At 53.2% G+C, this 12,470-nt stretch overlaps 5 protein-coding genes across 5 annotated transcripts; 1 reads left to right on the top strand and 4 right to left on the bottom strand.

Annotated features, from left to right (window-relative positions):
• Positions 1–323: 323 nt before the first annotated feature.
• JN550_006480 (uncharacterized protein) lies at positions 324–1,661 on the top strand (the record flags this gene model as incomplete). The annotated part of the gene is made up of 1 exon (XM_049318224.1): positions 324–1,661. The coding sequence occupies one exon, from the start codon at positions 324–326 to the stop codon at positions 1,659–1,661; it is 1,338 nt and encodes a 445-aa protein (XP_049171699.1).
• Positions 1,662–1,923: 262 nt separating this feature from the next.
• JN550_006479 (uncharacterized protein) lies at positions 1,924–2,716 on the bottom strand (the record flags this gene model as incomplete). Its single annotated transcript, XM_049318223.1, has 2 exons — positions 1,924–2,520; positions 2,690–2,716. The coding sequence occupies 2 exons, from the start codon at positions 2,714–2,716 to the stop codon at positions 1,924–1,926; spliced, it is 624 nt and encodes a 207-aa protein (XP_049171698.1).
• A 1,596-nt stretch (positions 2,717–4,312) lies between these two features.
• JN550_006478 (uncharacterized protein) lies at positions 4,313–6,268 on the bottom strand (the record flags this gene model as incomplete). Its single annotated transcript, XM_049318222.1, has 1 exon — positions 4,313–6,268. One exon carries the CDS (start codon positions 6,266–6,268, stop codon positions 4,313–4,315), a length of 1,956 nt encoding a protein of 651 aa, XP_049171697.1.
• A 1,517-nt stretch (positions 6,269–7,785) lies between these two features.
• On the bottom strand, positions 7,786–8,984 carry JN550_006477 (uncharacterized protein; the record flags this gene model as incomplete). Its single annotated transcript, XM_049318221.1, has 2 exons — positions 7,786–8,684; positions 8,738–8,984. The coding sequence occupies 2 exons, from the start codon at positions 8,982–8,984 to the stop codon at positions 7,786–7,788; spliced, it is 1,146 nt and encodes a 381-aa protein (XP_049171696.1).
• An 843-nt stretch (positions 8,985–9,827) lies between these two features.
• Positions 9,828–11,961, bottom strand: JN550_006476 (uncharacterized protein; the record flags this gene model as incomplete). The annotated part of the gene is made up of 2 exons (XM_049318219.1): positions 9,828–10,754; positions 11,107–11,961. The coding sequence occupies 2 exons, from the start codon at positions 11,959–11,961 to the stop codon at positions 9,828–9,830; spliced, it is 1,782 nt and encodes a 593-aa protein (XP_049171695.1).
• Between the last annotated feature and the right edge of the window lie 509 nt (positions 11,962–12,470).

The raw sequence follows: 12,470 nt of genomic DNA, 5'->3' as shown, positions 1-12,470 counted from the left end.
CAGCCAGGGGTCGTTCCCCAAGATGATGTGATTTGGTACCCGACGTCAGTAACATCCATGGATGACTAATTCAAAAACGCGCCCTTACTCTGGCATTACTCCGCATAACTTGATGGATGATCTTGCAAATATTACCGGCCGCCATCGGCTCAAAACACCCCGAGTGGTGTATGTGGTCACAAGAGTCTCGCAATTGATCTAAAGCGGACAAGGTTGAAGCTCCAAAAGAACAACCGCCGGTTGGCTATATCGAGCGAGCTCCTGAACCATCCCACTTTCAACCTAGATACCAACCATTGGGTGGAGCAAAGATTGTTCCCATCATGGCCGCACAGGAGAAACGCGAGGTAGCACCCGCTCCTGGAGCAATCCGACCAGCCTCGTCCCCCCCGCGACCGCACTCATCGCCCTCTGGTCCAACCACGAGCCCAGACTTGGACGCATCAGCCGTCCCAGACGGCGGCTTCGAGGCCTGGCTCGTCGTCGCAGGATCCATCGTCGTCCTGTTCTACACATGGGGAATCATCAATAGCTTTGGCGTCTTCCAGACTTATTACAGGACCGATCTTCTGCGGACAAGCTCGTCATCAGACATTTCATGGATTGGCTCTCTACAAGGCGCCTTGCCCGCCATGGGAGGTGTCTTTACCGGGCCCCTGTACGACGCGGGCTACTTCCGGGGACTGATCATTGTGGGAAACGTCTTGGTAGTCCTTGGCATGTTCATGACAAGCCTGTGCACCCAGTACTGGCAGATTATCCTAGCTCAGGGTGTATGCGTCGGTGTTGGCTGTGGGATCATGTTCCTTCCCAGCGCTGCCGTTGTAAGCCAGTGGTTTGCCAAACGGAGGGGGCTGGCCTTGGGCGTGCAGTCCATCGGATCACCAATCGCTGGTATCCTTCTTCCCATCATGTTTGGTCGACTCCAGCCACAGATAGGCTTCGGCTGGGCCACCAGAGCCATCGCCTTTCTCATGCTGGCACTTTCCGTCATCCCGATTACGTCCATGAAAACACGGGTTCCACGTGCGGCAAAACGGCGAGCTTTCTTCGACAAGTCTATCCTTACAGACCTTCCATTCTTGTTGTTCGTGGCACAAATGTTTTGCACATATCTCGGGATGTACGTCCCTTTTTTCTACGTGCAGCTCTATAGTGTCAAGATGGGAATCTCGTCGACTGAGTTCTCTCCATACCTTGTAACTATACTGAATGCTGGAAGCATCTTTGGCCGCGTGGTACCCAATTATTTTGCTGATCGCTTTGGTCCTATCCAAATGCTTATATTCACCACCTTTGCCTCTGCAGTCCTGATATTCTCATGGATCGGCATCAAGAATCTCCCAGGACTCATAGTCTTCTGTATTCTATACGGGTTCTTCAGTGGAGGCATAACAAGTGGGACGCTCGCTGCTATGGTGCCATACGTCCCCAACTTGGAGAGGCTTGGGACGAGGATGGGGACCTTCTTCTTCGCTATGGGGGTTTCGGTGTTGATCGGGACACCCATTGGCGGCGCCATCCTTGGTAATGGAAATGAAGCATCATGGAAGGGGCTCATCGCCTATGGCGGCGCAACATTGCTGGCCGGCGATGTCTTGTTAGTGGTCTCATTCATCTTGCACCGCAAGGGTGAAAAGGGCGTTGACGGAGTCAGATAGTCAAACGATTCACTACTACAGACTAGCCTCTGGACAAACACCAACTGTTCAGGAACTAGTTTTCTCCTTGTTTGGTTTTCATCTACAACGCTAGCGTTAATCAAAGTATGTTGCATTTTGTTGGCAAACCACATGGGCCCGAGCCTGTCTTTTTGTCCTTCTGTTGCGACTCTGCTGGTGTGCCATTGCGGACTCCAGCCGCAGGCTGGGCTGATGAAGATACCTCGTCCTTCTTCGTGCCGTCAGTCGCTCCGCCATGTAGTCAACCGAAGTGTTTGGCGGCAACCGAGTAGAAATAGGCGCCCTGAGCTTCTGCGATCTCCAATTCTAGGGGACTGGGCTGCCGGGTGCCGTCAGCGCCCGCGAAAGTACCAGCTCCCCACGGGCTGCCACCGTGAACCTCATTCAAGTTCATCATCTGCGTTGCGGCCTTGGCGTAACCAAAAGGGACGTAGATGATTCCATGGTGGGCCAGGGTGCTCATGGCAGCGATGGCAGTCGACTCCTGGCCGCCACCGAGGGTACCAGTCGAAATGAAGAGGCCAGCAATCTTGCCGTGGTATAGACCGTTCTTCCATTGGCCACCGGTGTGGTCCCAGAAAGCCTTCCACTGGGCGGGGAAGTTGCCGTATCTGGTGGGAATGCCCAACAGCCAGGCATCGTAGCTCTCAAGGGTCTTGGAGCCTGCAGATCCTGACAGAACGGGGACGTCGCTTGACTGGCCGGGAGCACCGAGCGCCTTCAGCGCAGACTCGGGGAGAGTCTCGGCGATCTGGAACATATCGACAGTGCCACCAGCCTTCTCGATGCCCTTCTTCTCTGCCTCGGCCAGTTGACGGATGTGTCCGTACATGGAGTACTGTTGCAGTCAGTACCATGGTTTGCTCCAAGACCTCGTCATCATTGCCCTGTGACTGGCCATTCAATTGGAACAACCAAAGTCACGGGGTCATAATCATGCCAGCGGGTATAGGGAATATGGCCCAGAGTAGGAATCTGGGTCGATACGTAGAATTGGAAATACTCACATAGACGATTGCGATCTTGGGGGCCATTTTGCAGTTGTTCACGGAGCTTTCAGTAGAAGTGTTAGAGGTGGAGGGAGAAATCTAACTAGCACAGCTTGCACAGGCACAGTCGGAGAACAAGGTGAGTGAGTGCACCGGGCTGTCTCGAGCCTAAATACTCTTTCAGTGTCTGGCTCAGGGCGCGCATGAGACAAACCCCGCCTGGGTGCAGTCCATGGCAGCCATGTTGGCTGATCAAGCTACTAAGAATCCGTCCTAGGCTTGCTAGGTGCCGAAGAGGTTCTCTCGTTCCCTGCCTGGAGAGGTTCCTGCATCGGTCCAAATCAGGCTACTTGCATCATCTAATCATTGGAAATCGCGAACGGAAGGCCAGGTAGAGTTGGAGTGGAAAGCTTAGTGTTGATGACAGAGATGATATCAGCATTCGACCCCAGCCACTAAGCATCTAGGCACTAGTCTTGGGGCTACGGTGGGGTAGTTAGCGGTGTTTCCGAAAGGCCGTGTACCTGCAGGCGATAGTTCTTGCTTCTAGTCTCCACAAGTTAAGTACTGTACTTCGGTCAAAAGCGTCGCCCGCGCTGGGCAAGCTATCTATCTATCTCATGTGAAGAATGGATTCGATAGCACAAGTATACACGACTAGAATTCATGAGGCCTCGATATGGCACATGAATGCAACTGATTGTATACGACTTCTTTGGCAGCACCAGCAGGTGACACCAAAACTATGAGATAGACGTTTAAATTATACATCTAACCATTTATAGCGCGAAGTAAGTGAGATACATCTCTGGGGTCGCGGTAATGAGTCTACAGCCTGCTGGCCGCAGGAGATTCGATGATTGTGAGCTCCTTGGGATATTGTGATGTAAATCGACCTGGAAGTTCCAACAAACTCGTGCCGAATGAGTTTGACGCAGCTCGACACCACGCTGGCCACTGGCGAACCGACGTTGTGCAGGTGTTGCTGATTAAGGGCTTGCAGCACCGTCTGCGCCATTAGTAACGCTTACATACACGCATAGCGGGCCATATACGCAGCGAAGATTGCACCTTGCCCAGACGTGGAATCCTCGGCTGTGACATCAGCTCGCTGCGTTTTCCCCAATTCCCGCTCCATCTTGGGATAAAGTTTTAGCCTGCAGCACCGCACAGACAACGCGATACATCCCGAGTTGACTACTTGTACCACCAATTCGTCCTTGAAGCTACCAATGAGATTGTACTGCGTTATTAGTCCCCAAAATTGCCGGGTAACTAAACTTCAGGTACATATCCAGGCTTCTAAGAGGGGGCATCAGGAACGATGGCCCGGTTCGTCGCGACTACGGCAAGCCTTCGAATAGTCTTATAACGGAAAAGAGGTGTTTCGATTCCTCAACCTTCTCGAAATGATACACCATGGCCTCAATAGTTTGAATGACTACTTAACGAGTACAACTCCAAGCCATATGGAACATCCAATCTTAACAACCTTGCTACAACAATTATCATTCTGCATGCCTGGGCAAAGTGCAGCTGGTCAATTATGTCATTGTGGATGACCAAGGGACAACCTGCTTGATCGCTATATTGGCGCAGTGTCTCACTCCACTGTCATTGTCGTTAAATACACCTTCAACTTCAGATAATATCAAATTCTCCCAACTGAGACGAAGAATTCAGAGTCTCGATCACGCGAGACCATGCGAACGACGCGAAGTCACTCATCGGCACACGACAAGGCATGGCTGACCGCGCAGGTATGTGGTCAAACCATAGAGAATAGAGGGAGCGGCCAACCAGGTGGTATTTCCCTCCATCTGTCGGTCTCATGACGAAAGGGTAAGGCGCACCGCTTAGGAGGACGATCAAGTCCCGCTGCATGGTGCTATGAGGTACCGTGGCCACTGACACAGTGGGCAGCCATAAAGGCTCTGCGGGAAAGCCAGGGAAAGGCTGTCCGTATCGGGTATACTCTGCAAACCACCCTTCAAATATCTCCTCCTGCAGTTGCGTGAAGACTTGAAGTCCAGACTCCGTTACCTGAACCGAACGGATAGTGCCGTCAATCAGAGGTAGCTCCCATTCCTCGCTCTCAAACATGTCGAAGAAACGTTTCTGGTGGCCGGTACCTATATCTGGAAACATACTGGTAAATTCACGCAGCCTTTCTGGCCGGGACGAGTGGTCAACACTAGCGAATTTCGCTAGAACCGATTCAACAAGTTTGGGGGATACAAAAGGGCTCCATGTATACCCGTCCACGTCTGTTGGTCCAACATTGGCTAGAACGAGACCCCGCGTGCTGAGAACTCCGGGAGCTTTCAACAGTTTTGGCTGCGGCTGCCAACGAGACATCTTCTCGTCGAGTTGCTTCAGATCAATTGTGCCATATTTCCAGCTATCCGTTTGCCTGGACACGCGGCTCTCTGCAACCTCCGATTTGAATCGGCGCCAGTCAGGGGCCCAAGACGGCGGCATGTCCTGCCCATCTGCCCATCCGGCAAAGTCGAGAATAGCTAGAGACCGTGCAGACTGAATCAAAAATATAGTAGTGTTTTGGTAGACCTCCGAAACCGATATAGAGTAGTCCACTGGCAGCTTAGGTATCTCTCCGTCGCTTTCTTCCAGTGTAAGCTTAGTAGCGATGTTGGTGAGACCGATAACCCCGTAGATTAGATCTCGCTCATCGGTAACTTGGAATTGAGATGAGAGCACCAAGGCTCCGAGAAGTGAAACGGCATTACTCGGGCTCCAAGGGTTGATACGTGCTGGCCTCACGGCACACCGCTCCTGCATCAGAGGCACAAGGCTCTCTGCAGCGACATCCGGAAATCGCAAGCTGTTCGCATCTGTATGCCATATTTCTTCCTCCTCCTTGCGAGGAATCGGATCGGAAGCTCGTACCGTTTCAATTATATCACCTAGTTGGCTGTACTGATCCCAAGACAGGCTGAGATTGCCATACTGGAACATTATGACGTTGGCAGCGAAGAACTCTTGACGAATCCAAGTCCGCCTCAAGAGTGATGGGTGATATGCATCAACCAAAAGCTTATAGGTTTCTTCTTGACGCCTACCATCCATGTGACCCGCGGAAGTGGGCTCCGCCAGTAGACTGCGTAGAGTGGAAATCATTCCTTCAGACCAGCCAGGCACCCAAGCGATGACCCGCTCTGCCTTGCGATATATGACAAACATCCGTCGTACCTGTATCGCTTTTTCAATTGCATCGTGTTGGTTGGTGCATAAGGCGTCAACCCACAGATACCGGGGTCTATTGTCGTCTCGCAGATGCTGCAGCGCGGAAAACAAGTTCTGGGTAACTGGATACTCTAGGCCGTTGACCGTCAGGGTTTGGGTGAAGTCTGGGGTACCCCATTCGTAGGACAAGGCCTCGAATGGGATCTCTTTCTCCTTCCCATCATCAACGATCCCGAGGCCTTCCCAGGCGGTGATATTGGCAGCTTGAAGGCGGCAAAACACAGGTTGTTCGTGATGAGGAGCAGGTTCAAGCCGCAAAATACGAGTTTGCCAAGGGCTTATTCTACGGTAAAGTTGTTTCGCTGCTTCTCTCTGTTTGGTGACAGCAGACATGATGAATGCTGAGCAGATGGCCTTGGAAATTTGATTTCAAAGATTCTTTAAACAGCCAGTCGTCGAAAACATGGATTTGGGGCGCATGAAAGACAGTGGGACCAGGTGTAGCAATTGATTTGAAACTCTCGCCAGGGAATCGGATCATCGTGATGCGGCAATGGTATCCAATAGGCGACATTTGCTAAGCGCCCTTGGCTGTTTGGTGCAGGACCGCATGGAAACGAACCTGGTCTATTGGGTAACCGTTTTGGGATTTCTGACCCGCCATGTTGGCACCCCAGGACATGACTAACAAGTGCGACACTTCTATATGATATTCATCCACATAGTATGAAAATAAGTACCGAATCAATTACGGTATCTTTCGGCTTGTGTATGACGAGCTCTCAACTTTGACTTTATCCAAAATCGTATCTAGGGAAATCCTTTTCAGAACCCCACTCTTGTCCATGAACAAACTCTTTTCCGGCCAAAAGTCACGAGCCGTCTCCCAATAACTAATTATCTGACTTTTCACATCAGACTCTTGCCAATATAGTCTGCCATACCAGTACTAAACGGGTATAGAAGCCTGATATCGTCGCATAAAGGGCTATCTTGCTCTTGCTACGGTGATGAGCAGCAGGAAGATAGCGCTATAACCGGAATCCGAGCGCGCCAAGCGAGAACCCCAGGATTAGGGACCTGTTAAACATGCCATTCTAACAATAACTCCTTTGCCCTTGTGAAATATATATCCCATCCATGTGAGCTCCAGGACTGATATGTATAAGATCAAGATTTTTGGTCGGAAAGATACGCAGCACTTCCTCAAGACATGTATTTAGAGAAGGAAGAGCTGCTACCTACTTTGGTACAATCCATTGATAACTGCTAAATTCTTCACGAGTCTCTCGAGAGAATCTTGCTAATTTCAGGATCCGCAAGGAGGCGAATTAAAGTAGCGTATAGCCAGGCAGGAGGGTTCGAAATTGCCGATTAAAAGCTGTGTGACAACCTGTCCTACCTGTCGCATATTCTCGCATCGTCCGGGGCGGTGTTATTTGCAGGAGCAAGTTGCTCGGGAGTCCAGATGCTGCAAATTTTCTCTTTGGCCAAAACGTCCCTGGAAGGCACCTCGGATGTCGCCTTCAGAGACATTCGATGAGCAAAGCTGAGGCCTATGTATACATCATCATTTCCCGACCACCATATGACTATATCATGCAAATTCTCCACAGGGTTCATGAGGCTATAATTGTGAATACGCATTTCATCCTGTACTGTTCGATATGATGGACTTCTCCGGGTATAGAAGTAGCTAGTCACTACATGAGAGAATCGACTAAGATCTATTCGTTCCAAAAACGGCCGCCGAGGCCCAATGTGTGTGTGAAAGAAACAAAACCCCAAAACCAAAGCCACGCCCTTCAAAGCCTCCGATAGAACTTGCATAACTGCTGTCTCTCCTCGTACCATCCAATACATCCAGAGCAGCTTCCCTCCTTACCAGAGCATTCTTACGGGAACTCACTTCAGCAGGTTGAGACGAACAATCCCACCGGTACGGGTGCCCCTTCTTGGTAGTAAATCAGACAGGTATCACGACCGGCCGGCTCCGCTACCATGTAGCTTACCCCCTGGCCGGCTGGACACGCAAAGGTCTCGATGACGTACGTGTTGCCGGGCTGTAGTTTCAGGGCCCCCAGGTCGTTCCTGCCGATACGCCCCTGGGCTATGTCGTTGTACGTCGTTGCCGCGCTCGCGGCACTGCCCATCCTCGAGAAGACCACGGAGCCGTCGCCAGTGAAGTAGTAGCTGCTCCCCTGCTGAGACTGGAGGACTGACTGTGAGGGCAGCGAGAAGAAGACCTTGCACGATTTGCCGGCATCAGCGGCCGGAAAGTCAAAGTTGAAGAGCGTGCTGGCGTTGGGGGACACCTGACCGTACGCTGAGGAGCCGTAGGCTTTGTCAGGATTCGCCACGTCGATGGGGACGAGGAGCGAGGGGTAATGAAACGTGTTGGTCAAATCAGCGGAGCAGTCCTTGGCAGGAGGCGGCAGAGCAGTAGGTCTTGGGCCTGCGTTTCCGGAAGGGCTTGTTGGACTGGAACTTCCTGGGGGGCTCGGGCTTGTTGTGAATGGTGTAACAGAGGGCACGGTATTGGAGTTACTACTTGTCGAAGCAGGCTGGGGCCCAGCAGATGCGCCATTCCCCGGAGAATTCTGGCAGTCTGTGCATCCGTCCGATATCAAGGTGACCTGCTGACATTGAGGCCCAATCGATTGTAGGTACAGGTTCACTTGACCACCGTCCCCGGTCTTGCACTGGTAGAAGGTAGACTGGCCGTTGTAAGTCGTGATACCGTTGCAGGGGATGTCCCATCCGTGAGCTGGCTGCTGGTTGACATCGCACTGAAGGGTATTTGACGGCGCTGACCGAAGTCAGCGGCTGAGTGCAATCTTAGATGCCGGTGTCACAACTTACGAGTCCACCAACAGCCGCGACCCTGTTGGTCGACGAAAGCGTCGCCGAACCAAGTAAAAGTCGATGCCCGGATATCACTTCCACCTCGGGCCTGACCGTCTGGTAGCTGGCCAACCCAGAACGGGGCAGGCCCTCCAGTGGACAGGTGAAAGCTACATCCTGCGTTTGCGCGAAGGGTGATGGAGCTGCCTTGGCTGAGCGTAGCGAAGAGGATCCCCGAGACCAGAAGGGCAAGGAGTGCCAGCATCTTAAAGTGAGTGGCTGGGCGTGTAGATCTGATCGACAAGGCCGTCGGGAGCAAAATTGAGGGTCACAAGTATGAGAAAGGATCCGAAGAGGAGGCCAGTACGCCCAATCTAGTCTGTTGCGTTCATTGGTGTGGTGAGTGCAAGCTGCCAAGCAGTCGAGGCTTCCAAGAATGCCAAAAAGGAACCAAAAGACAGCGTGGTGTGGGAAGATTGCGAAGTGTCAGCGGGTTGATGAAAGCCAAAATCCGACAAGAAAGCTTGGAGACCGTCCACCAACGACAACGTGGCTCACTAGGGAGAACGGACATGATTTCGCAAGTCAGGCAGGCACTAGTCAAGAAGTAGTTGATGGTATTGATCATATGGCGAAAGAAGCCGCGTTTTGTATTTAATTTTGTAGAGCCCAGGGTAACTCGTACCTGCCCTCTCCTTCGGGGATGAGCCAATAGCTCCTATGACGACGACGGGGTTCGCTGGCACGCAAACTCCCGAGTCACTGGGGTCGACTGCGTATCTGCAACACGAACCGGCAATATCTGTCCTCGGGGCTGTCAAGCTGCCCCCTTAGTTGCCGAAGTTGACGTGTCCGCAAGCAGGTTACTATCGTCGAAACTTTACGGGCAGTCGTGGGTTCTTCTCAGCCTGCAAAGGCTTGACGACATGGCAGCTGCTTCAACACCTGCTTGACGACGGCATGCGGCGCCCTCACACATTCTGCCGTATCGTGCTTTTGCTTACGCATGCCTGGCTGGTGCGCTCATGTCGCCGGGACTCCATTGCTGTCGTGAAGCCGCAGGTGCTTGTTGGGTTGAGACGATCGAGTCGGTTGCTAGAAAGCTATCTCATGTTTCGTCTCCTTCTTCATCGCTTGATGCGTCTAGGGGTATCATATCTTCGCTCTCGATCCCGCCCGACTTTGCTGCGGCAGCCTGCTTGGCTTTGGAGATAGCTTCGTCATCGCTGTCGCTGTCACTATCGTCATCAAAGCCCTCAAAGTCGCCATCCTCCTCATCGTCTTCGTCGTCTTCCGACACGTCTTCATCCGCATCCTCGGAGATAGCGACAGAGGTGTCCGCGACGCTCTCGCCATCTTCCCTCTTTCTCTTCCGCGGCATTTCTCCTAGTCTGCCTTCTCGGCCTTCTTTGACGTTCCCTTCCTCACCCTCGGCGACGGGGGCCGGGGTAAACCAGGGGATCTTGCCACGCATGAAGTCGTTCAAGACCATCTTTGCGATTCCGTCTACGTCGGGCTCACCACCCTTGAGGAGACGGCCAGCCTTTCTAGCCATGAGCTCAAGGAAGTTCATGTGGTCGGTCCAGCCCTTGAGCTCATATGTACGTTCCATGTGATGAGTCTTGACCTTGGCCAGAATACCGGGGATGTACTGCTCTGGGTTGTCGACCTTTTCGACACGGACGACACCGCGCATGAGAATATCTTGAGGGGTGTCGTTCTGATTCGGCGGCACGACACCAGGACAGTCGATCAGGTAGATACGCTTCATCAATGTGACGTACTGCCAGACCTTGGTCTCGCCGGGAATGGGAGCAACGTTGCACACCTTCTTCGCTCTGAGGGTATTGATGATGGAGCTCTTACCAACGTTGGGATACCCAACGAGACCGACGGAGATCTGCTTGCGGTCCTTGTGCAGGCCCGAGAATTGACGCAGCAACTGGATCAGGGAACCCTTTCCGAAAGAGTTTGTGATGGAGCTGTGCATTGCCAGCGTGGGGTATTCCTTGGACAGAGTCCTCACCCAAGCAGCCTGTATATAGTCAGCACATGTCGCAATCTGACTTGGAATCACGCAGAGAGTGAAGGAAATGTATGAATCAATACTAAGAAGACTACCACAGGCCACCCTGACGGGCAGAGGTAAAGACTTCAACTCATGATGAAACAAAGTCTCACTCACGACAAGACCCCAAGACGGAGTCGAGTCTACTCCCGGCCCGAAGACACGGAAATACGAGTTCGAATGTTCGATCTCCCAATGACGTAACGGATTCCTTCCATGGGCAAAGAAAATTGCGGTAGACATCCTGACTTCAAAGCATTGGGGTGGGATGGGGCTGATGAAAGAGGCACGGGGGCAAGGAAAGACGGGGGAAACCTACGGCAACTGAGGTCGGTACCAGGTCGCACTTGTTGAGCACGAAGATCAAGTGCTTGTGCGGCGCCTCTTCCCTCAAGTATTTCTCGACACTACGACAGCGAGTGCCCAGGGGGTCTCTGGCGTCGAGGACGTGGATGACGACGTCACTGCTGTCCATGACCTTGTAGAGCTCGTTGTAGATACGCTTGCTCTGTCCCTTGTTGAAGACGGGCTCGATGGCCATGGACAAGGGGTCCTGCTCCTCGTCCTGCATGTCGCCGGCGATGTCGGCATCGGCACCCGAGTTGCCGCTCAGCAGCCTGTTCTGCTCGAGCTTGTCCTTGTACTTGTCCATGCTCTTCTCCGAGTCCTCGGCCAGGTCGTCGATGCTGCCAACGCCGAGCTTGACGCGCTTGCGCTGGGACTTGGGGCCAAAGGTGTCGGCGAAGGACGAGGTCTCGATGGTCATCTTGGCCTTGTGCTGCTTAAGCCCGTTGGTGTCGGAGCCGTCGCGGATGAGGCTCATGGGCAGCTTGTTGCTCTTGAGCAGGACCTGGTAGGGGTCCTTGGCCTTCTCGGCCATGGCGTCGCGGAAGGCGGCCAAGCTGTCCTGGGAGATGACACGGGTGTTGGTGAACCACTTGCGGTTGGGCTCGACGCGGGCGACGGGGATGTCCCTGGACTGGTAGGCGCCGGCCTGGGTGATCTTGCCGTCGGCGTTGCGCTGGGGCTTGTTGCCCTTGGTCCGCATGTTCAGGACCTTGAGCTTCTTGCCGGTGCGGTAGAAGTTCTCGCCCTTGACGTGGACATTGTCCATGCCGGTGCCCGTCTTGCCCTGGCGGACAAGACGGTTCTTCTCCTTCTTGCCGGTACCCATCTTGCCTCGGAACTGGTCGAGTGGCGAGACGAGAAGACAGGCGTCGAGAGGAGGCAGCACGAGTAAGAAAGAGAACCGCACAGGTGTTGGCGGGGGACGGGGCCTCTTTTCTACTTGGCTGGGGATGGGAAAATTTCAAGAGCAGACGCAGAAATCTGGCGGCGGGTACAGATTACAGATTTGCGGCCGACATTTTCGAAAATCTTGACCGCCTTGGCCTTTCTGCCGCGGGGCGCTCCACCGGCAGCAGTGCGCTAGACTCCTAGAGGCCTAGCCGGGCCGTCTAGCGCCCAGCGGGCCCGATAAGCGGGGCGGTTCGGTCGCACTTGGAAGCCGGATTATCGAATCACCGAATTGGGACGCGAACTGCAAAAGTTGGATGCTGCTGGTTCTACTGAGCCAGAAGTCGAGCCAGAAGTTGAGCCAGAAGTCGAGGTCCAGGCGAGAAGCTCGAGATATATTCTGGCTGCACCCGTGGTCCAGGGCCGCCCCATTGAGAGATACCCCCC

The sequence above is a fragment of the Neoarthrinium moseri genome, assembly GCF_022829205.1.
Source record: "Neoarthrinium moseri strain CBS 164.80 chromosome Unknown scaffold22_Wmoseri_CBS_16480, whole genome shotgun sequence".
In the NCBI taxonomy this organism is placed as follows: Eukaryota; Fungi; Ascomycota; class Sordariomycetes; order Amphisphaeriales; family Apiosporaceae; genus Neoarthrinium; species Neoarthrinium moseri.
The sequence above is the reverse complement of the archived record's forward strand: the minus strand, read 5'-3'. Positions and strand labels throughout refer to the sequence as shown.